Source organism: Malaclemys terrapin, chromosome 2, assembly GCF_027887155.1.
Source record: "Malaclemys terrapin pileata isolate rMalTer1 chromosome 2, rMalTer1.hap1, whole genome shotgun sequence".
Classification (NCBI taxonomy): domain Eukaryota; kingdom Metazoa; phylum Chordata; order Testudines; family Emydidae; genus Malaclemys; species Malaclemys terrapin.
In genome coordinates, this window is record NC_071506.1 from 285,306,866 (window position 1) to 285,331,368 (window position 24,503).

General features: G+C 49.4%; 1 protein-coding gene across 3 annotated transcripts; it reads right to left on the minus strand.

The window, feature by feature from the left end:
* Positions 1 to 91: 91 nt before the first annotated feature.
* LOC128830935 (zinc finger protein 777-like) lies at positions 92 to 24,133 on the minus strand. Of its 3 annotated transcripts, XM_054016880.1 has the most exons (8): positions 24,018 to 24,133; positions 17,578 to 17,979; positions 14,817 to 14,943; positions 13,713 to 13,826; positions 13,410 to 13,523; positions 13,011 to 13,124; positions 2,506 to 2,619; positions 92 to 1,544 (listed from the first exon to the last, which is right to left on the minus strand). In XM_054016880.1, the coding sequence occupies exons 1-8, from the start codon at positions 24,039 to 24,041 to the stop codon at positions 433 to 435; spliced, it is 2,121 nt and encodes a 706-aa protein (XP_053872855.1). In that variant the 5' UTR covers positions 24,042 to 24,133; the 3' UTR covers positions 92 to 432. The 3 variants fall into 3 exon arrangements, with proteins under 3 accessions (XP_053872855.1, XP_053872857.1, XP_053872856.1); XM_054016882.1 differs by lacking the exons at positions 92 to 1,544; positions 2,506 to 2,619 and adding an exon at positions 5,376 to 8,547; XM_054016881.1 differs by lacking the exons at positions 92 to 1,544; positions 2,506 to 2,619 and adding an exon at positions 5,376 to 8,550.
* Between the last annotated feature and the right edge of the window lie 370 nt (positions 24,134 to 24,503).

Here is a 24,503-nt window from a genome sequence, read left to right on the forward strand (position 1 = left end):
TGGCAGCATTTACATAGAGTATTAAATGTCTACTATCCATGCACTATAAAACATCGAGGGAGCCTTAAAAAATCACTCTGAAATCACCAAGTGAACACCAAATACGTGGAATTTCTTTGTCATAACAATATCAAGTGTTTCAAAAGGAATGCTTTATAAATGTTACAGCACACTAGTGAACATTTCACTGCAGGTTAAGGGTCCAATACTGCTAGCCCTGGCCTACAGCTCACTGAAGGCAAGGTGAATGCAGTACCTGCAGGATCAGGCTTTCATTTCTTCTTCATTGGTTCCTTTTTCTGTGTTCGCGACGCTTTCATTGTAAAGAGATACCAGCCTATAAGTCTCCCCCCACTGCCAACACATTCTCCACGAACTAGCCTGCTGGTTATACTCAGGCCCTCAGTGGATTCTGTTCTCCCAGGTGACATTTCAGAGTCCGCTGATGTCTAAAGTGTTCGGAGCACTCGAGGGCTCTCTCAAGTGGACCCGCCAATGCTCACGGAGGTGCTGCTTCCGTGTGAAGTTTTTGACGCACTCCGTGCACTGGTAGGGGCGCTCCCCAGTGTGAACACGCTGGTGCCCCAGGAGATGGTGCTTCTGTGAGAAGCGTTTTGGGCACTGGGTGCAGTGATACGGCTTCTCGCCCGTGTGGATCTGCTGGTGCTTCAGGAGATGGTGCGTGCGGCTGAAGCTCTTGCCGCACTCCTTGCAGTGGTAGGGCCGCTCCCCGGTGTGGATCCTGTAGTGGTTGGTGAGCTTGGATTTATCCGTGAAGCTCTTCTCGCATGCTGGGCATTTATAGGGTCTCTCCCCCGTGTGGCTCATCTGGTGTCGGATGAGGTGGGAAGAGCGACTGAAGCATTTCTCACAGTATGGACAGATAAGGGGCCCTTGGCACTTCTCGGCGTGGGTTCTCTGGTGTATGAGGAGGTTGATGTGCAGCCGAAAGCTTTTCCTGCACTCTGTGCACACGTACAGCCGCTCTCCTGCCTGCAGGAGATGAGGATTGCTTAGGCTGGAGTTCGGACTGAAGCTGCTATCGCACTCCGTGCTTGGACAGCATCTGCCTCTTGCCGGGTCAGATTGGAGACTGAGCATCCGTGGCACGCTTTGCTGATGGTCTGGCAAGCTGCCGGCTCCCTCGCCTGCCTGGACTCTCTGGTGCAGCAGGTACTGCTGCTTGTGACTGAGGCCCTTTGCACATTTCGGATAGTCATAGGGTCCTGCTCTGGTGTGACTCCTCTGGTGAATGATAAGGCTTTTCTTTAGCCTAAAGCCTTTCCCGCACTCGGCACACTTATTAGGCCTGTCTTTGGCAGACTTTCTCTGGTGAATGGCGACTGGCTTGTTGTTGCTGAAACATCTTTCAAGCTGAGCTGGTCCTCTCCTTCCGGGGTGGTTCTTCAGTTGTGATACTGCACCGCACCAACCCTCCTCAGGACCCTGCCCAACGTCCTCCTGGGACGTTCCTGTTAACGTTCCAAGTGCTTCCAGGATGGCAGGGCGTTCCTCTTGCTCAGTTTTGATCAGGATCCCATAATCTAATGGATAGGAGAGAGAGAGCTCTTATTTCAGCCTTGTTATTCATGGCTATTATTTGTTAGCTGTCTTCCCTGCATGCACCAAAGTTTTCAAAACTGGGGGCCTAAGCTCACAGCCCCTAAATCCAGTTACACCTCTACCGAAAAGAGGCCCGATTTTCAGAGCCATGGAGCACACGCAGGCCCAGCTCCCAGTGCTCTGCTCATGGGAAAGCCCAGCCAGAGAAGAGGTTGCAGCAGCCAAAGCAGAAGGTGATCAAGGTGGGGATAAAGGTTACAGCTGCAGGGGGAGCGAAGGAGGGAGGGATTTCTGAGGTGATGTAGAGACAAAAGGAGGAGAGAAGCTGGAATTCTCAGAAGATAATGGGGAAGGGAACAAGGGGAGCACCTCCTGGCTTCCAAACTTCCCTCCCTACTGCCCTCATTTTGGAGCCATCTGCGCCCCTAGCCGTGGCCTCCTCTCCTTCCCACAGCCTGGCCCCTCTCTTGCTTTGGACGGAGGGGTGGCGGGAGGTCCGTCATTTGCTTGTGCTGCCTCATCTATCTGCAACACTTTTCTCTCCCTCTTCTTTTTCTTCTAACCTCACCTGAGGATGTCAGCCTATTACCTTGGGTCTACAGTCAGCTGTAACCCCAATTCCCCCCCCTCCCCCCCACACACACGTTACTGGACTCAATGCAGGAGTCGCTGGGTGGGATTCAATGGCCTGTGTTATGAGGAGGTCAAACTGGTCCCTTCTGGCTTTAAACTCTGCAGACTACAGCCTCCTTCCATCCTGTCCTCTGGGCACATCTGCAAGAGGACTCACTTGCCTATCTGCCCCTCCAATACATGAGCCTGTCCCCCGTACCCCCATTCTCCCACAATTTCCTGGGCTGTAAATTCTCTGCTTGGGCAAGAGTCTGCCCCCACTCTGTAGGGCGCTGCCTTTCCATTCACTCACTGGCAAGCAGAACTCACCTGGCCCAGGGTCCGTAGGCATTTCTCGCTCCTCCAAGGCTCCTGGATTCCTGACACTCGGCTTTTCCTCTTGTACAATCCAGGATAAAATGTCAGGTTGGGAAATTGCATAATCTATGGAAAGAGACATTGGGGGCTGTTATGTTTTATTGACACTGACGGAGCCGACGTCTCAAACCAAATGTTTTTGGCCAAAGGAGAATAAAACAGCTGGGAGAAGATGGATTAGTCCCATGCAAGCCTGTCAGGGGTCCCAGGACACCAGGGGACTGGACGGCTCATATACAAAACAAGCATTAAGGCCTTGTCTCCGCTACAAATTCCTAGCCAGAACAGCTGAGGCCTCCCAGCATAGAGGCAGCTTATCCCAACAGAGGGAGTTTTTCCTGTCAGTACGGTAACATCACCTCCCCAAATGACATTACTGTGCCGATCACCTACACCGGAGGCTTTGCCAGCACAGCTGTGTCAGCTGCCGGGGGGAGGGGAGGGAGCGGGGAATCACATCCATGACCAACCCAGTTATACGTACTGACAAAGCTTTGTAAGGCAACCTTCCCTAGGCAGCTTCCCTGTTTACAAACCTCCTGAGAGCCCAGGGAGCTGTTTCGAGAACAGGTCGGCTCCAGGAAGAAATCAAGGCTCGCTGCTTTAAGAAAGTCCACGTGCCCCAGATGCCGGGCTCCAGAGTCAATGTGCCACCTTCTTCATCCCACCCCTCTATGCAATGGCAGCTGGGGGCCAAAGGAAGATGGGCAGCATGGCAGGGCCAATAGAGACACTTGGAGGGAATGGGAGATTTAGCATCTGACAGTTTCCTGTCAAACGGGAGGATGTGGGGAACCAGGAGAGGCCCCAGACAGCACTACGAAAGAGAGGGCAGCATCCCAGTTCCCCCAGGCACTGTCACTACAGCCGTCAGGGCCAGGCAGCTCCCTGAACTGGAACACAGCCATTTCAGCTTGTTCCTCACCAGGTGGGAACCCAGGAGCCGCTGACTGCAGGGTTGGCAGCAGCATCTGAGCCAGCCCTGTTACAACGCTTAGTCGTCTTCAGATGAAAGACATTTCTGGTTTGTCACTTCCTGATACAGAGAAGGGGTGGGGCCTGCAGGTGACACCACGGACAACCAGCCACCGGCTGAAGGAAATCATTTTCAGATGGGTTTCTAGGGTATTTAATAATGTTGAAAGAACAGTTCTTCTGACCCACATCCTACTGTTGCTCCTGTCTCCCCTCTTTTCCCATCTGCGTCCATCTGTCCGAGAACACACGGAAGGAAGAGAAATTGGCCCTTTTTAAACTGGCGTCTAAACAGGAAGCCTGGAATCACCCTATGGGAACTGGCCACTAATCCCATTTTACCTGGTGTCTGTCTCAGCCAAGAGGCTTTGAATCTAGTCAGCTGGGCAATACTGTGATATTTCTTCCCGGCTCCTGGCTCAGATCAGTTCTGAGGCATGAATCTCAAGAGTGCCCAGAACATTTAACATCTAGATTTCTTAGCTTCTAAACTTTGTAGAGTAACAGGACTTAGGGAAGTGAAGCATGTCTCACCTGGTATCAAACAGCAGTCCACCTTAATATCTAAGGCAGTATTAGGGAATGGAGACTTTACATCCAATGTAATCGACTGACTTTTTTAATGCTTAGAAGGCTTAAACAGAAATCATTTTAATTAAAAAACTCCTAATCAAAAGTTAGTCACTGTCCATCTGCTTTCTTCTACCCACCCATTTCTAAGGTGCCTAGTGTCTGCCTGTATCTGCAAAATATTTAGGAGTAGAAAGACACAGAAAGTAGACACCATATCAATCAACCAATTCACTTCTCTCTCTCACTAATGCTCTGAAATACGTTTTATAACGATGAAGAATTAAAAGATCAACACTAGACAATACACTAGAAAGAACAATTCTGCACTGGCCTCGATGGGTAGGCTAATAAAGACTCAATAGTGTAGAGATAAAGAAGTTCTAGGACTTTACTGCTGTGCTTGTTATCTTTTTGTAGGAGATACCGTAACAGCCTAGAAGTCACCTGTGGCGATTACCATGTGTGTAAATGAAATTATAATTTGTGCAGGCTACAGAAATAATCTCAAACTAGAGAGAAGATTACTGCAGGAGGGCATGTTCCAGTTACGGGGAAATCAAACATCTGAACTGATGGGGCTGCAGTTTCTGAGCGGTAACCAAGAGTCTCTGCATCCTTTGTCTTACCCAGTTTATTTTGCATCTTTAGCTTGGAAGGTCTGTGAATTCCTTGCCATCAAGTCATGGGCCATGCTGGAGTCAGTAATGAAGTGTGCATGCTCTAGGCTTATTTTACTGCCAGGAGGATGTTTGCCTGGACTGCCTGCTCAGTCTGTAAAAGCAGCACTGGATCCCTAGTTATTGAGTGACTCCTTGTTTACACGCCACGTTTAGAAGGTTCTCTCTGCTGTCTGGCATTTGCATGGGCACTGTCCTGTTCAAAGCTGGTCCTGGCTATGCACACACACACTCAAATTCCACTGCTGTATTTTTTTAAATCAAGTCTTCCTGGTGTGAGGTGGAGATTCACTCACCTCTGACCCCTTCTCCATTGAGAGAATGAAGCAGCACAAGAATGACCCCTGGCTTTAGGTTTTGCTCTTAGCAGCAGAATTCCATCTTTTAGAGGAGGCACAGGGGGGCCTCCCATTTGAGAAAAAAGTCCAAAGACACATCATATATTCCGTAGGAGCTCAGTGGGGATGCACTGTGCAGCTCCTCCTTAGCCCGCACCCCAGGGCCACGCAGAGCTGCTTTCACAGCTAGGACTTTGTCCAGAACTCACAAGATGGACATCACAGAAAAGAAACATTCAGAACTTCGCAGCTTCAGTCGTTTGTTCAAGCTTAATTTTATTATTATTAATAATCAAGCATCTACTGCCGTCAATTTACCCAGCACTTAGAGACAGAGACAGGTTCCCTGCCCAGGAGGGCTCACAGTCTAAACAGTACAAGTTTAAAAGGGAAATAAGGGGGTTAAGTGAAGTAATTAAAAAAACAGACACCGAAGAACTGGCTAGTATACGCGTACTGGACAAAATCAGGAGTGTTCCTCCACCTACCACAGGCCCTATGTTGCTAAATGCAAAGAGAGATTCTCCTTTTGCACCTGTGTTTCTGGAAGATCTGCGCTCTAGCCCTGCTGTCCTCGGGTGGGGTCAGGATGGCCATGGTGTGCAGCAATTTGGCACAGGTGAAGCCTGAGGTGCTCATGGATTAGTACACTTGGAAAAATGAATACACACACAGAGACCAACAAGAGACCTGATCACAACCCTCAGAGCCACTGGGAAATCAAAGAACTCACCAATGCTGGGAAAAATAAACTTCTCAACTAAAAATCCAACACAGTATATTAAATACGAACTCCCAGCTGTACAAGGACTAAAACAGTCATGAACTGGTTTTAAAAAAAGATCTACTCAGGTTCATTGGGTTTAAACCCAGCTTGGCTCGGGAGTGCGGATGGGCCCAAATCGGGTTAGGTAGGGAGTGGGGAAAAGGCCCTGTAAATTATGCTCCCATAATGGTTACTGTCCAAATTCAGCGCCCTTCTGGAGTTTGCCTTTATTTAAATGACCGAACAAGACCTTACGGCAGAACTGTACTGAAACAAAGACCTTAGCCCAGCCCTCAAAGTCAATCACCAGCCAATCTCTCTCCTGAGAAACTGTATTAAGGCTTCTCCCTGCAGGTCCCCCTTTAGCTCTCTCTTCCTTAAAGGCCCACAGCCTTTGATGTTCCCAAATGGAGCTAATGAGACCCACCCGGGTCTGACTGCCAGACTGAGTCAGTGGAACAGCTCTGCCCCTCCATGAGGGGCCATAGTCCTAACAACCAGACACCAGTTACAGGCCCAAACTGGAACCCAGGAGAGGACAATATAGTTTCTAACCCTGGATTAATATGATGTGACCAACTAAAACAGGTTTCAAACCACTTCAGGTAGCAGTTTTCGCCCCAGTGTAGCTGAGATCTAAACATTTAGACAATGTACCAAATAAATAAATGTTACCAAGCTGTGTGAGTTTAACAGTCCCGGAGTATGGCAAGCCCTGATTCCCAAAAATGAGAGTAAAAGAACTGAGAGGAGAATAAGAGAAGCAGATACACCATGAGCTGCACAGAAAGGAAACAAACAAAATACTGTGCAGACAGGAAAAATACTGACCAGATAATAAATAAACAGAAATATTATGATACAGCTACCAGGAAAAAGAGGGCAATCAAGACAGTAATTCACTGCAATATGAAATTCAGCAAGCGTCTGAGTGTAGTGAAAGTACTGTCTCCTGCTAACAATTTGTTTTTCTATTCAATTGCATTGTTTGTGTCTTAATCAGAGGTATAAAAGGAAACCTTGCGAATGCGCTCTCGCCTGCAGATGTACTCATGTGCGATGAGTCTTGGATCAAATTCTGATCATAACTACTGCAGCATAAGTCTGGAATTACTCCAGAGTCTTCAGTGGGTTCCCCCAGATTTACAGTGTCATTTAGAAAGAATTTGGCCCAACTGACAGCACACGAGAAGTCAGTTTCAGTGCTAGAGAAGGAGTTGGATGGATAGTTCTAGGGAACTTGGCAGCTGCAGAGCAAACTTCCTCTGTCTGCCCTGTTCATATGCCTCATCACTGCCCTATCCCTAGCAACCAACTCCCATTCCCTGGCATCTGCCCAGAGACGGTCAGCAAGGGTATCACTCAGTGCCCCGTGTGCGTGTGTATACTTTTAGTAACCTGTAGACCGTTTGGGGCATGTACAACATGTGACTAACTTATGGAACTGACTGCTGCAGGATATCATCGAGGGGAGTAGCTTGCATATTGCCAATTCCAGACAAATAGCAGACATTCCCGAGAAACATATTTAGTTATCACTTCAATTAAGTGATTCAAGTCACTTGTTTTAAAACTTGGAGCATTTCACATTAAAAGTGAGCTACGAGATACCGCAACACACCACCACTCCAGCAAGAAGTCTGTGTGGCCCCTACCCTACAGTGTGCATCCTTTGGCGATAAATTGTCTGCACCAACGAGCACATGGCGACAGTACAGGGCCAAAGCACTGAGTGGGCCCTGGGTGAGCTAGAAGAAGATGTTGTCTAGCAAAGCGTCTCTCATGTTCTGCACGTTTAGACGGTTCCTCTCGCGGGTGTGGATTTTTTGGTGTTGGAGCAGATGCTGCTTTTGCGTAAAGCTTTTTGTGCACTCAGTGCATTGGTAGGGTCTCTCTCCCGTGTGGATCCTCTGGTGTCGAATCAGATCCGAGGGGTGACTGAAGTTCTTCCCGCAGTACGTGCACATTAACGACCCTCCACTCCTTCCCGTGTGCATTCTCTGATGCGTGATGAGGCTTTTCTTCTGAGAGAAGCACTCCTGGCACTTATTACACTTATAGGGTCTCTCTCGCACGTGGCTTTTCTGGTGCTGCCTGTAAGGTGATTTGACGTTGAAGCTTTTCGTGCATTTAGTGGCACTGTACGGCTTGTCCGCTGTCTGGATTCTGGGGTGGGATTTCAGGTGGTGATTCTGTTTGAAGCTTTCCTCACACTCCACAGAGCTGTAAGTGGCCCCTCCAGGGTGGATTCTCTGGTGCATCGTCAAGTGCTGCTTGTACACAAAGCTTTTCTCACACGCTGCAGGTTCGTAGCATCCCAGCTTCGTGTGACTTCTCTGGTGCATCGTGAGGCTCTTCTTCAGCCGAAAGCCTTTTCCACACTCAGCACACACGTGTGGTCTCTCACCTGGGCAGCTTCGCCGGTAAAAAGTCACAGCGTTGCTTTCCCTGAAGCTTTCTTCCCCAGGCACTGACTCTACCGGCCTGTCCTTGACATGGTACCTTGGCTGCATTATTGAGCTGTCTGGACTATCCAAAGGCCTTCCCTCCCTGGGAATCCGGAACACAGTTTCTTCAGACAGTCCAGAGAACGTCCTTCGCAGCTGCAAGTGTTTGAGATGTTCCCCATGCTCCAGCACCTCAGTTTGGAACATGATTCCATTATCTGCTGGGATAAAACAAAAATAAAATACAGAACATTTTATTTTGTCTGCTTGGGAATAAAGGAAACCTGTTAATCATTCCCCCGTCATTACAAACGCCCATTACGGTCGGTTCTCCCGAGCAAACAGTCCTGTGCAATAGTTTGTGTTTGCAGGAGGACAGGGTGAAAAGACAGATTCCAGCAGCGCTGAGCGTCCGGCTCCCCTTGGAGACAATGAGCTCACCAGCAGTTTGTTTTCCTGTTTCAGGCCTGGGAACACCAGACTGTTCCCAAGGCCACTGGAGAATCGGGGCGAAGCAGCTACATGTCCCCTCACAATCTAAGCTTTCATGTCTAAAGAGACAATGCATTTTACTGGCTGTCATTCCCCCCCAGTGCAGACGACTCGCCCAACGCCCTTAAAGCCTTCACACAGCACTTACACGGCGTAAAGCCACAATACAAATGGCATCAGGAGTTTCCATCTTCCCTGACTCTCGGCAGCTCCGCATCAGCTGTGCTTAGTTTACAAATCAAACAGTGCATCCTCTGGCTACCAGCTCTGCAAACTCAGCCTGGGATCTGAGAGGCAAGCCGGGTTCTTCCTTATAGCACATTACCCCGAATCCCAAAGATTCTGCAGGCCGGCTCAGGTCTTTAGGGACGCCTTTACAACCTCCCTCGCCTTCAGTGGGTGTGCACAGGCGTAACGGACTATCCCTGTCACTGGAACCTAACGAACAATTCTGTTGATGATGCACGAGGAATCCAGCTCACTCCCTTTTAGGCTTTGAGTTGTAAGAACTTATTTTAGTCTCTCATGCCAGCAGACGTGAATGAGTAAACCTAAGAGCCGGCTGAGTAAGACGGGGTCATGTTCACACACAGCTACAGAGTAGGTCTGGGCTTTAAGAGATGCTGGGAGCCCTGGGGAGCCCTTCTGCACCAGGTGAATTTCACCCTTTGGGAAGTGGTGTCAAGGGTTTTGCTGGCCACACTGGATATAGATTTAAACCAGTTTTTTAAAATATCCTCCTAACATTGTCCCGGCTGTTGCTGAACTCCTCACTCTGGCCTGCAGCCCAGGGTCACTGTTCCCTGGCTCCTATATATGGCAGAGGACTCTGTCTGTGGTGCCTTTTCACGGCAACGCAGACCACAGTTCTGCCAAAAGCTCTTCCTACGACCTTGGGGCCAGAGAATCCAACCCCTCTTCCTCCGCCTTGGGGACAGCGGCTGTCGCCCGCATCAACCGAGTTACAGTAGCATCTAAACAAGAGACTTTATACAAACCGGAGAGAAGTAGAAACAGAGAACAGCACTTAAACTTCACCTCGTCTAGCGGCGACTGTGGCTAGCCGCACTAGAGCAGGCTCGGAGACTTCGACAGAAAAGGGGGGAAATCGGTAGCTGTGGCTTTCCATAATAAAGCTCTCTCCTAGCCTTGTCAGTCAGCACTGCTCGTCCTTACAGCCACTGTCTGTCCAGCGGGCTCTCAAAAACATGCCCCTTGCCTCTGTTCTCTCCCTCAGGTTTGGTGCTCCCTGGAGGAGGCCCTCCGTCCATCCTCACAACCCCCCGGCAGGGAGCCAGTCACACGCTCTTTAGAAGCCTCGGTTTGGGTTATTGTAGGTGTTGAGACCTCAGGAACATGAGACGTTCTCCACGTCACCACCACCGTCCCACAGCCATCGCCACATTACAGCATCTTTCACTAAGCTTCCTTTGCTCAAACTGTCTGGGCTGCTGCTTCCTTCCCTATACAAATGGGTCAGCATCTTTCAGTCTTCAAAGGGAGTGGGCTCATTTCCAATGGCTCTTTGGATCCTGGGCACGCACCTTCCCCTTTGCTCCCTTGGGAGTATCTGCGCAGATGTCCTTCTCAGAAGAAGAAACATGAGCAGGCTAATGGTTTCCCATTCCTGGGCAGGACGACCACTGTCTGTGCACAAGGATCCCGTCACGATGGGTCAGACCACACAGAAGGTTTCATCGTCAGGACATTTGCCACAGTTCTCCAGTCACCTCTCATCTCCAAGCTGGCTTCACAATCTTCCCAGAACCCTGACAGGCTAATCCTCCAGGGAGACCAGGCCACGCCATCTGGCCATTCCAATCTGAGCATTTCATTCCGACGGGCTTGGCTATGAACCTGTGATACGGACCACAACCCAGCCAAAGGGCAGCGCACGAAGAGCATCGATAAACAACAGCTATCGAGTCAGGGGGAGGAGTCCGACAGGGCAAAGCAGGGATCAGGCTTATTTTAGGTCTTTACTAATGACTGGGAGGAGGAGTAAATAGCGTATTAATGGGATTGACAAAGGTTACTAAACTGGGCAGGTTACAACATCAAGAGGAACGACCAGGAGAAGATAACAAGGTGGGTAAGAGAACAAAAGGAAATTCAACCTGGAAAACACAATTAGCACATTGAGGGGGAAACAACCTGGGAAAACGCGTACTCAGAAAGTGGGAGGAACCTCAAAAACAGGAAGTGACCCATGGGGTGGGAACAGACTGTTCATTAGTTAAGAGCTTTTACGACAACGTTGGTGACAAAAAGAGCCAATGCAGTTCGGGGCAGCACAGAGACATCTCCCCACTGGGCAGAGGGCATCGTCCCTCTCTATACCGCTGTTGTGAGACTGTACTAGGGTTGCCAACTTTCTAATCAACAAAACCGAACACCCCTGCCCCGCCCCTTCTCCGAGGTCCTGCCCCTGCCCTACCCCTTTTAAGAGGCCCTGCCCACCACTCACTCCATTCCCCCTCCCGCCGTCGCTTGTTCTCCCTCACCCTCATTCACTTTCACTGGGCTGAGGGTTGGGGTGCAGGATGGGGTGAGGCCAGAAATGAGTGGTTCAGGTTGCAGGAGGGGGATCTGAGCTGGGTCAGTGGGTTGGGGTGCAGGAGGGGGTCAATAAAAGATATTACCTCACCCGCCTTGTCTCTCTAATACCCTGGGACCAACATGACTACAACACCACTGCATTCAGGGTTACTTCCTTAGTGTCTCTCCACACAGCTACTAGAAAAACTGGTGCAGGAGTGGGTGTGGGGTGCACGCTCCGGGAGGGGGCTCAGGGTGGGGCAGGGGTGCGGGTTCTGAAAGGGAGTCAGGGTGCAGGAGGGGGATCGGGGCATGGGCTCCAGCTGAGCGGTGCTTACCTCAGGCAGCTCCCGACCTGCCCTGGCTCTGCTCAGTTCCCGGAAGCGACCAGCATATCCGGCCCCCTAGGTGGAGGAACCTCCCGCGCCCGCAAGCACTGTCCCCACAGCTCCCATTGGCTGTGGTTCACGGCCAATGGGAGCTGCGCAGCTGGTGCTGGGGGCGGGGACAGCGCACAGAGCTTCCCCGATTGCCCCTCCGCCTAAGGGCTGCAGGGACATGGCGGCCGCTTCCGGGAGCTGTGCGGAGCCAGGCACAGGGGGCCTGCCTTAGCCCTGCTGCGCTGCCAGCCGGACTTTTAACGGCCCGATCAGCGGTGCTGCCTGGAGCTGCCAGGAACCCTTTTCAACCGGGCGTTCCGGTCGAAAACCGGACGCCTGACAACCCTAGACTGTACCTGGAATCCAGCTTTCATTTCTAAACACATCGGTGCCAGCATTAGTGAGCAGGTGGGAGGAATTATGGGAAGAGTAACCAAAGCTATCTGGTCTGTCGGGGCTGATTTATGAGCAAAGACCGAAAGCTTTAATGGCCCAGTCCTCAGGCCTGGCATCTGGAGTTCGGAGCCCTCTGGAGCTGTGCAGAGCACCGAGCCCCAACCACACCTTTGTGATTCCCCAAGCCCCTCCTCAGGGAGGGGCACCCAACCCCTCCTCAGGGCTGGAGTCAGCAACTCCACTCCATCTGGGTGCCTGGGGATGATAGCAGGGAGGCAGTGAGCCTGGGCAGGGCTTATGAGACCCCATGCAGGGGGCAGGCTCCTCACTGGTGGCCCGACAGACTGAATGGGCCATACTCCTGGTTGGCAGCCCCAGGACGGAACCGTCAGCTAGGAGCTGACCATGGGGCCCAGCATCCCCACAAAGTGATCAGGGAGCGGTCCCTCCCAGCCAATGTACTCGCCTTGTCTTATTTCATCTTCGGGACCCTCCCTGGTCGTCTTTTGTCTCCCCCACAAGGTGATCACTGCCATAGCATCTGCTGCCCCAGGCGGGAGAGAGGGAGACCAGGAGCCATGTGTCTGTTTTATTTTGGGGGTGGGTTACTCCATTGCTTAAGCTGCCACATGTTTCTGGTACTTTCCCTCCGTTAGGGGGAAATTCTGTACTCAACTCTGGCCTTAAACCCTTCCTTCCCCCTCCCCTTGTCCTCGGACTGGCTCTGGACCCTTGTCCCCCTCACAAGCCTGCAAGAACACTCCCAGCTCCACCCCGCTTCCTCCCCCTCCACATATACCTCCCCCCCGGGGAAGTCCCAGTATGGTGCCAGCTCTCCGCTCTACCTCCATTTTGGGAGACCGCTGATAACTCACCAGTGCTGGGCTCTGAGAATATTTCCACTTCCTCCGAGGGCCCCTGCTCCTCGACACACAGCTCCTCCTCTCGCTTTACCCGGGACACACAGCTTGGCTCGGAAAACGCGCACTCTATTCATGGAAAGAGAAAACAGGCGGCAAGTTGACTCTCTTCTGTGAATCCCTTTTGCCCCCATCGCAGCATCCTTCTGTCCTCCCCTTGCAACCGCCAGCAGGTTCACTCCAAGCTGTATGGCTTTTACACAGGACTTCTCTTCCCACGTCTTCTGCTCCCTCTGCCCCTTTTCGTAAGAGCTTTCCCCAGCTCTCTAAAGCAGGGGCCTCTCTCCTACCTCACTCCACGCATTCTGTGACAAGATAGCTACAAAGACACTGCTGTTTCAGCACAGCACTCACCGACTGGGGGTTCAGCCGGGATCTCTCTTTCCTCCGAGTTCTCCTGTCCCTTGATGCACGGCTCTTCCTCGCCTTCACTCTGGCAGGTCGCGTCCGGTGTATACACCAGTGATTCTGTGCATGGGAAAGAGAAATCCCATTATGTTGTTCTAACATCTCTACACTGTAGCTGCTAACGAGTCACTCAGCCAGAGCTGAAAACCTGCATCTATAGCAGTTCACAAGCACCTTTGTTTCCTGCTTAGACACGATGGAGAGGACACCACGGAAAGCCCTAAAATAAGGAAAAGATGCCGAGTTTACCTGTGCTGGGCTCTGCAGGGATTTCGCTCTCCTCTACGTCTCCCTCCTCCCCCTCGCAGGGCGCTTCCCCTCGTTCAATCCGCGCCAGAAGGTCAGGTTTGGAGAGTGCATAGTCTATTGATGGAAAAACACATCAGCGTTCCCTGGCTCCATGCTGCATTGAGCAGTACGAGATTTTAGGCACCCCGTCACTGCTCAAAGTGGTGCGTAATGGGAACGAAGCTCCTAGAGAAACAAATGCCTGGTGAGGGAGGAGCAGGGCTGCCTGCTGGAGGTTCAAGGCTCTCCATGTAGAGAGACAGCGTTATCTTTCAGGCACTAAGTATTAAGCTACTTCCCCAGTTATTAACCTGCCATCAGGCCAGAGACCCATCCAGGCCAGAGCCTGTCTAGGGGGTAAGCGATGGTTATTTTGTGTCCACAGTTCCTGAGACCAGAATGAGAACCTGCTTGGTTTATTAGTCTCCTACATTAGACCTAAAGGGTGGATTACAAGCACCAGATCCCACCACAAGCTGATTGTCCATCAATCCCTCCCCTTTGTTGAGTTTTTCCCCATCTGGCCCCTTGTCTCTCCTGCCCACTGCCTTTAATCCAACCTGTTCCCATCAAAGCTTGTGAGGTTTCCAGCAGCCCAGGTGTCTCCAACACACAGTTCAGCCGCAGGCCATCAAGTCAATGCCTCCATAATCCACGGTGCTTGTGTACTACACCAACAGCACATGCAGTCATGCCTCCCTCTAACTACAATGTTGCCTCTGTGCATTTCCCACCGAACAATTCTCTGCCCCTGGTGTTCTTCCTCTGTTACCCTGTTCAGTAGGAGATTTTCATCAGCACCACACATGGAACATAGCAGCTTTCTGGATGCGTACTTCCAAGTAATGCAACCATTATCCACAACCAGAAGGCTCTGGAGATGGAGGGACCAGGTCATCCCTGCATACCTTTCATTCTAAACTGGCATCAATAACAGTGAAAAATGTGTTGATCCATCACAAAGATTCTATGTCAAGTGCAAATCCATTAGCCCAGTGCTGGAGCTGGCCCATGAATATCTGAGATTGCAGAACATCTACTAAACGAGTGAGAACCAATATTTACCCAGCGAGATCAGAGACTCATAGTTCCCCTTCATCACGTTCTTGTAAAGCTCTTTCTGCCATTCGTCTAAGTTCTGCCATTCTTGCTCAGAGAAGTAAACAGAGTCGTTTTCAAATGCCACCGGGACCTGTAATCACAGAGGTTACAGATTCATTCAGCACCTTGTATGGCACCCCAGTGCCATAAAGTCAACTGCCTCTTTCATCTTCTGTAGCCTTTAAGAGTCGGGGGTGGGGACGACGACACACAAGAACATTTCTCATTATTATAATTTATTTTTACAGCTTCCATAAGAGTTCCAGGTACTGTACAGAAACCCACAATGCTTCCCCTCCGAATGCCCAGAATTCAGACACAAACATGAGGAGAGGAACAAAAGGGAGAGGAATGACCACACTCTCTAGAAGAGCATCATTTGTGTTACTTACTGGGAAGCCCACTGTGAATGCCAAAGCACTGGTACCCTCATTCCCACAGAGCAGTATCTTAGAGCGTGTCTACATGGGGAAGAATTTCAGAAGAGCTAGTGCAGAACAGCTATTCCACACTAAGAGTGCCTTTGTGTAGTGTAGGTTAATCCATTTTGGAAGTGGATTAACCTAAACAGCAAGAAGGCAGTCTTAGTGCCGAGTAAGAGCGTCCACATGGGGGTACTGTGCTTTTTAGACACACCATATGGCCGAATATTGTCGTCGGAGGCGCCTGATACCAAGTGGAAGTAAGACTGTGGCGAGCGCCTTCCAGTTCCGTCATGCACAAACGGGCAGAGAGCTGAACGTAGTTCTCAATGGTCCGCGAATAAAGCACGATTCACACCCGGTCCTTCTAGGTGTCACGTTGGAGAGAACGCTCACATTTTGTGACCATCTGACAAAGACAGCAAGTAAGGTCAAAACACACAACAACCTGCTCGGAAAACTGGCCGGGACGCCATGGGGCGCCAAGGCCCAACTGTTACACACTTCAGCCTTGGCACTCTGTGACTCAGCAGTGGAGTGCTGCGCTCCAGCCTGGGCTCGCTCATCTCACACAAAGGTGATCGACGTACAACGTAATTCTGCCATGCGTATTATTTCAAGCACGCTTAAATCTACTCCTCTACCATGGTTACTGGATCTCTGCAATATTGCTCCACCCAATGTTCGCAGAGAGGAAAGGGTAGCAAAGCTCGTGATGAAACTACGTGATATGCCACATCTACCATTAATTAAAGCCTTGTTTAATCCACCACATGGTCGTCTGCCCTCACGGCGCCCTTTGTGGATAAGTTTACCGGGTGAGGGATTTATGGTAGAGGATGTGTGGCGAGCTTCATGATCCGCAGAGAAAGTGACAAATAATTATCTTGTCTCGGACCCCACTCAGCATCAACCCGGGCTTGATTTACTGCGAAGGCAATGGAGCCTTCTGAACCGGCTTCATACTGGACATGGACTTTGTGCTGCAGCGGAATTTCGGTGGCATTTTAGAGACAGTCCATTAGGTTGATGTGGGCAGCCACAAACCATGACGCACACTGTTGAGGACAGCAAAATGACTCAACTTCCTGGCGGTTTTCATGCCTTGAACATCATTGATAAGAACGCTGTGGCTTGGCTTGACCAGATTGCATGCGCCAAAGAAATACACACCACAACTATTTTGCAGTAACTTCCCCATGCCGACAAGCCCTTACTTCAAGAGTAGTTCCAGTGACTTCAGTGGGACTAGTGGTGGATGAAGATACTGCTCAGAGCGAGTAATGGTTTGTGCATCTGCTCCTTTGTGATCAGATACAATACAACGTTCATTTAGCTGATGGATTTCGTTTTATTTATGACACTTCACAGCAGTCAAGATTTTGTAAAGAGTAATGAAAAGGCAATAATCCGAGTTACCCCTGCAGAGCCATGTTCAATATCTGATGAGAAGGGGAGAGAGGCTGACACCTACGAGTGAAGTATCAGAGGGGTAGCCGTGTTAGTCTGGATCTGTAAAAAGCAACAGAGAGTCCTGTGGCACCTTTAAGACCAACAGATGTATTGGAGCATAAGCTTTCATGGGTGAATGCCCACTTCGTCGGACACATGTTTCTGACGAAGTGGGCATTCACCCATGAAAGCTTATGCTCCAATACATCTGTTAGTCTTAAAGGTGCCACAGGACTCTCTGTTGCTACCTACGAGTGAGTTAAAATAAACAGCACAAACCTCAATAACAATTTATAAATTGAATAAAGCTCCCAAATTCCTTGAAGCAAACTATTTGGCCTATAGACTGCACAGATGGTTCAGGCCATACTTGCAGAGCTCTAACCAACTTACCTCACATGTATTTGGTTTGTAGAATTTACAAATTCCACTGGCTACTGCTGTAGAGTTTTATAAACGTGGCAAGATCAAAAAGCTTATAAAGTCCACAGACACAACATGGTGCTTTCAGATTCACTCAAGTTTCTACCATTATATAACATATTGCACTAGATCTCACAGAGGAAAACGAACAGATATGGAGTTTCTATACCAAGTTGTGTGAGAAGTCAACTTACAAAAATAAAGACTCTTTGAAGAGTGAAACCTTTTGAAAATGTTCCTCTCTCAAAAATAATGGGCCCATTTAACACGAGACTTTCCCAGAAAATCCCTCCGCTGCCAACAGGCCACGTATACAAAATTTCAGGCATAAAGGCGTTTGGGAATGTTAGAGTCAGGGCGGTAATCATCAGAGATATAATGAAAACTGTTTTACTACAGTTCTTGAATATTATTAGCTACATCATTACCTTGGGGATTTCCCCCTTAGTGCCTGGGGGGAGTCGCAGGATCCAGAAGTTCCTGTTCTTCAGCAGGTTCTCCATGTTCTCCAGCCTCCTCTGCAGCAGCCCGTACTCCTGGATCAGAGTTCCCAGCGCCGCCCACTTACTCTCCATTTGGTTCCCAAAATCCACTACCGTTTTCTCACAGTCAAAATATTTCTTTTCTGTTGTCACTGTTCTACGCTCCAGGTTCAGTAACCGCGTGGCATGAGAATCAACCTTCTTCTCCACTGCTTGAATTGCAGCTAGAACAGTCCACAGCGAAATCTCTGCAGAGTTCGGCTTTGTCTCTTTAGCAGAAGGTTGTTGAGGAACAGTAGAGGGCTGGAAAGGTGTCCATTGCTGGGACTCCATGTCCCACTCCTGATCCTATTCACAAGAAGAGAAACTGAGATCAAGTTGGGGTCCCATCACCATCTGTCACACCCAGCTACAAAGAGAAAGTGCAAGAACTGCTCACCACAGGCTACTAAGCACTTTCTATGTCTGGATGTTTATTTTTATAGGGTCACACTCCAGACATGACCATAAAAAGCATGTTAACAGTATTATACAACTGATTTGCTAGTTTTATAACTGACGGTTTAGACTGCATCGGGCTGACGCTTGATAGCTGCATTGCACAGACAATGACCATGTTTTACTAATATTTGAACCTGATCCTCATTTTCAGTAATGTCCCGTTACACCATTAGAGAAGCATAAAGGGGCCTTATGTGTTAACGAGGATCAGGTTTTTTTAATCAGCTTTGCACAATTTTCACTTCCAAGATGGCTCTTAAGCAGTTTCAGGCACTTTTTTTCCCCTCCTTTGCCTTGGTAATTGCTTCTTTTCCTAACCCAGTATTTTTCCTATGCTGGTGACTTGTGCTTTCTATTTCAAGCTATTCCGTTGATGTTGGTTGTAATGCACCTGACGCACACATCCAGCAACTCTTCCTCTGGCAAGAGTCAATAACATGCAACTACAAAATGTTACCACTGATACTGTCACATAACTCAGGCCTAACGTCACACGAGTGAAAGGGAGAGTTATTTGTGCGTGTATTCACATTGCAAAAAGAAACCCCTGGTATTAAACTCTGACATTTCCGCAGCGTCTTTCATCAGAAGAATCAGACCTCAAAGCACTTTTAGGGCTATTCAACCACTGTAGTAATCTGGAGACAAAATGCAGAGTAAGCACTGCAGTTAGATTAATTCTGCTCTCAGTTACACCAGGATGAATGTAGAGTAACTCCACAGAAGTCAATGGAGTTACTCTGGATTGGCACCAGGATAAACGAGAGAAGAAATTATCCTCCTGTTTGCAGGACCATGCTTGGTGTTAGTGACAACACTGAGCACTGGAACTTAGCTCCTTTTCCAGGCAGGCCACGTCTACACCACACAATTAAAGCCACCTAAGTTTGGGCTTGTCTCCACTACCGGGAGCTCAACGCTCAGAGATGGATTTAGCGGGCCTAGTGAAGACCTGCTAAATCGATGGCAGAGCGCTCTCCGGTCGACCCTGGTACTCCAGCTCTCTGAGAAGAGTAAGGGAAGTTGACCGGAGAACGTCTCCCGTCGTCACAGCGCAGTGAAGACATCGGGGTAAGTCGACTCCAGCTACGTTATTCACATAGCAGCTGGAGTAGCGTAACTTAGGTCGACTGACCCCCTTAGTGAAGACAAGCCCTTAGGTGGACTTACAGCAACCACAGTAATCACTGCCGTTTTTCACGTCCACGCTACCCTCCTTCTGTCAGTGGTGCATGTCCTCACTAGGAGAACTTGCACTGACCTAAGAGGGGCAGTCTGGGGGGCTGAGAGCCCAGATGCCACCCAGGCTCTCAGCTCCCAGCAGAGGGAGCTCCACGCGGAGTGGGGAGATGAGAACCCAGGCGGCAGCCAGGCTCCAGCTGGGAGCTCTGTGTGTAGTGGGATCAGAGAGCCCGGGTTACAGCTGGCTCCAGCTGGGAGCTCTGTGTGTAGTGGGATCAGAGAGCCTGAGTTACAGCTGGCTCCAGCTGGGAGCTCTGTGTGTAGTGGGATCAGAGCGCTCGGGTTACAGCTGGCTCCAGTTGGAAGCTCTGTGCGGAGCCCACAGCCCAGTCTCTCAGCGCAGGGCAGTGAGGCTCCGGCTGTCAGCACTTCTGGGGCTCACAGCTGGAAAAAACACTTCCCCCTCCCCGCCACCCCCAAGCTCAATTTCGAAACAGGGACTCTACCAGCAGTGAAACTGCCATTCTTGTCAATTTCACAACTCCAGTGGTCAGCCACCCTGACAGCCAACAGGCGATGCAAGTAAGGCAGTGTCTACACAGACATTGTGTCACCCAAACTATGCCGACCTAAGCCTTATGCCTCTCGTTCAGGTGGATTTACTAGGTCGGAGTAATAGGTGAGTTACAGTCGCGGGAGGAACACTATAGCATGTACGTTACATAGTTAGGTTGACGTAAGCTGACCTAACGTTGTAGTGTGGATATGCCCTAACATCACATACCCCCAAATTAATTTTAATAGGTGTCCTAACAAATGGGAGAAATCTATAGCCATACTAGAAAATTACTATTCTACTCAATTTCTTTTGGTAAGAAAACAAAACTAAAGTAAATTCAGCCTGCTTTTCACAAACATTTGTACGGTATATAGGCATAGCACAGTATTAGCTATGAGCATGTGTTTAATTCTGTGTCTATTGCCCCATAATTCTTTCCCTTGAAAGGAATGTTCACTCATAAAAAAAAAATTGAGCTTAAGTACATCAGAAGCAGGAAGCCTGCTAAACAATCAGTGGGGCCACACTAGACAATTGAAGAGGAGCACTCAGGGAAAACAAGGCCATTACAGAGAGGCTAAATGAATTCTTTGCATCAGTCTTCACTGCAGAGGATGTGAGGGAGATTCCCACACCTGAACCACTCTTTTTAGGTGACAAATCTGAGCTGTCAGTAGAGGAGATTTTGGAACAAAACTGATAAGTTAAACAGTAATAAGTCACCAGGACCAGATGGTATTCATCTGAGAGTTTCGAAGGACATCAAATATGAAATTTCAGAATTATTAACTGTGATATGTAACCTATTGCTTAAATCATCTTCTGGTAGCAGATGACTGGAGGATAGCTAATGTGATGCCAATTTTAAAAAAAGGCTCCAGTGGCGATCCCGGCAATTACAGACCAGTAAGCCTAACTTCAGTACCAGGCAGACTGGTTGAAACTATAGTGTGAATTGTTGGGGAAGAGTCAAAACAGCTTTTGTAAAAGAAAATCATGCCTCACCAATCTATCAGAATTCTTTGAGTGGGTCAACAGACATGTGGACAAGGGTGATCTACTGGATATAGTGTACTTGGAATTTCAAAAAGCCTTTGACGAGGTCCCTCACCAAAAACTCTTATGCAAAATAGGCAGTCATGGGATTAGAGGGAAGGTCCTCTCATGGATCAGTAACTGGTTAAAAGACAGGAAACAAAGGGTAGAAATAAATGGTCAGTTTTCAAAGTGAAGAAATGTAAATAGCAGGGTCCAAGGATCTGTACTGGGACCAGTGCTGTTCAACATATTCATTAATGATCTGGAAAAAGGGGTAAACAGTGAGTGGCAAAGTCTGCAGATAATACAAAATTACTCAAGAGAGTTAAGTCCAAAACTGACTGTGAAGAGTTACAAAAGGACCTCACAAAACTGGGTGACTGGGCAACAAAATGGCAGATGAAATTCAAGGTTGATAAATGCAAAGTAACGTACATTGGAAAACATAATCCCAGCTATACATACAAAATGATGGGATCTAAATTAGCTGAAATCACTTAAGAAAGAGATCTTGGAGCATTGTGGATAGCTCTTGAAAACATCTGCTCAACATGCAGTGTCAGTCAAAAAAGCGAACAAAATGTTAGGAACCATCAGGAAAGGGATAGATAATAAAACAGAAAATAGCATAATGCCATTATATACATCGATTACACCCACATCTTGAATACAGGGTGCAGTTCTGGTTACCCCATCTCAGAAAAGATGCATTAGAATAGGAAAAGGTATAGCGAAGGGAAACAAAAATGACTAGGGGTCTGGAACAGCTTCCATATGAGGAGAAATTAAAAAGACTGGGGCTGTTCAATTTAGAAACAAGACAACTAAGGGGGGATATGATAGAGGTCTATAAAGTCATGACTGGTGTGAAGAACATAAGGAAGTGTTATTTACCCCTTCACATAACACAAAAAACAGACGCCATCCAATTGAATTAACAGGCAGCAGCTTTAAAACAAACAAAAGGAAGCAACAGAGAGTCCTGTGGCACCTTTAAGACTAACAGATGTATTGGAGCATAAGCTTTCGTGGGTGAATACCCACTTCATCAGACGCAGTGGATATTCACCCATGAAAGCTTATGCTCCAATACATCTGTTAGTCTTAAAGGTGCCACAGGACTCTCTGTTGCTTTTTACAGATCCAGACTAGCACGGCTACCTCTCTAATACTAAACAAAAGGAAGTATTTCTTCACACAACGCACAGTCAACCAGTGGAACTCGTTGCCAGGGAATGTTGTGAAGGCCAAAAGTAGAACTGGATTCAAAAAAGAACTAGATAAGTTCATGGAAGATAGGTCCATCAATGGCTATTAGTGAAGATGGTCAGGGAGACAATCCCATGCTCTAAGTGCCCCTACATCTCTGATTGCCAGAGCCTAGGACTAGACAACAGCGGATGGATCACTAGATAATTACCTGGTCTGTTCTTTCCCTCTGAAGCATCTGGCATCGGTGCCACTGTTGGAAGACAAGCTACTGGGCTAGATTGGTTCATTGGTCTGACCCACTATGACAACGAGAAGTCCGATTTATTTGGGCATAAGCTTTTGTGGGTAAAAAAAACCCACTTCTTCAAATTGGGTTCTTCAGTTGCATCTGAAGAAGTGGGTTTTTTTACCCACAAAAGCTTATGCCCAAATAAATCTGTTAGTCTTTAAGGTGCCACCGGACTCCTGGTTGTTTTCGTGGATACAGACTAACACGGCTACCCCTCTGATACTTGACCCACTATGGCCATTCTTATGTAATAGGTTTCTGTTGAATTTGTGGAACAACATGGAATTATTTTGGGGATCAAAACGGCACTTGTAAATTCTCACAAATGTTCAGCAAATGTTGCTTGTCTTATACTTCAAAGGAACCAAGAATAAATTTGGGGCCAAATCATGAGCTTCAAGGGGAGCAGCAGGTGCTCAGCAACTCTTAGTACTTGTCCCCTTGCTGGAGATGTGGTTTTACTTTTAAAAACAACCCTGGTGCATTTTCAACTCAATTCTCTTTGCCTGACAAACACAAACCCCTTCCTTCCACATGTGACTGCTCCCACTGACAATGGGATGCAGTGGAAGGATCTCTCATGTGAGTAAGAGATTCACAATCTAGCACGTGTTGAGTTTAATACTTTTAACAAAAAGTGTGGTTTAGACAGAGAATCAAAATGTAATCACAGTACTAAATACAATTGACATGTCATTAGTTTGTACCTCTCCCCCAGAGGGCTATGCAACCATCTTTGGTACACATGGAAACAACTCTTTAAAATTCTATATAACACCAATAAATGTCGCTCTTAGTATGAGTGGCTTTATCGCATTCCCAGAAAACAACAGTGAATATTCCTCTGTGGAATAGTCTCCCAGGAAAAGGGGTGGGAGCGCTGTTGGCTTGGGAGACTTAAGCCAAGACTGCACAAAGGCCTGGGTATGGGAATGGACAAGATGATTGTCTTGTTCTTTCCCATTTCTCAGTTCCATGATCCAGATTTGTCTGGTGGTTTATTTTTCCTCTACGATTTCCAACCACTTTTGCCGGACGTCTGCTTTTTTCTTTTAAATTGACATTTAATTTCCCAAAAGCAGCTACAGAGGCTGAACGGAAACCAATGGCTGACTCGCTCCTGGCACCGAACACCCAACCGGTAATAGGTCAAGGCCCCAATTCTGCATCCGCATGCCCCTGTGCGATGCGCCGCGTGAATCCAATGGGACTCTGTGTCTCAGACCCACGCACGCCTACTTTAGTGGGGCTCCGCACAGGCACCTACAGAGGATCAGGGCCTAGAACAAAAACCATTTCAAATGAACCCCAAGGGGGGACTCTGAGATACGAAAAAACCCCACAGGGAAAACGATGACACATGACGATTAAAAGGCCTGCCACAACCCCCAGTGCCGAGAATAACGTGGGTCCTGACGGAGAGGGATGGGACAGGGATGGGGCAGGTGAAAGCTGAAACAGGGCCGGGCTGTGGGGCAGGCCCCGGCCCCACACTCCGGCAGGAGGTTTTTATACTTGCTGGGCTGGGCCGGTCCGTGGCACCCCCCCGCCCGCCCCGGGGCTCAGCCAGGGGGTTCCCGGCCCCGGCCCCGGCCCGGCCCTTACCTGGGCAGCGGCGCGCTCGGCCATGGCCCTTTGTCCCGGCCCGGAGCTCGCCCCTCACCGCGGCCCGGGGGCGGCCCGAGGAGCGCTGCTGGATCCGGACCCGGACCCGAACCCGAGCTCCGCTCCCGCTCCGGGCTGGGCAGAGTCCCGGCGCCGCCTCGCCTCGCCTCGCCTCGCCACGGGCAGGTCCCGGCCCCGCTGCCGGGCGGAGCGGAGCAGAGCGAGCGCCGGGGGGAGCCGCGGCCTGGCTGCCGGGGCCCGGGAGCGGCGGGGCGGAGCGGGGAGGAGCGGGCCGGCAGCGGCCCCTGGCGGCGGGGGGATCGCGGCGCCGGGGGAGGGTCTCCCAGCCTCGCTCCCCTGGGCGCTGCGGCCCCGTGATCCCCCCGCTCCGCTCAGCGGGCCCCCGTCAGCCGCCCGCCTCCCCCCAGCCAGGCCCAGCGGCTGCCCCCGTGGCTGGGCGGGCTCCTGCCCCTACGCCTCATCCCC

What these genes read in the sequence shown, in the direction of transcription:
- LOC128830935 (XM_054016880.1), bottom strand. Translation starts at nt 24,041, where the DNA reads ATGGCCGAGCGCGCCGCTGCCCAG. An exon ending in CCGAGCGCGCCGCTGCCCAG is followed by an intron (nt 17,980 to 24,017) that starts GTAAGGGCCGGG and finishes TCTTGTGAATAG; the next exon opens with GATCAGGAGTGGGACATGGA. An exon ending in GCCTACGGACCCTGGGCCAG is followed by an intron (nt 1,545 to 2,505) that starts GTGAGTTCTGCT and finishes CCTATCCATTAG; the next exon opens with ATTATGGGATCCTGATCAAA.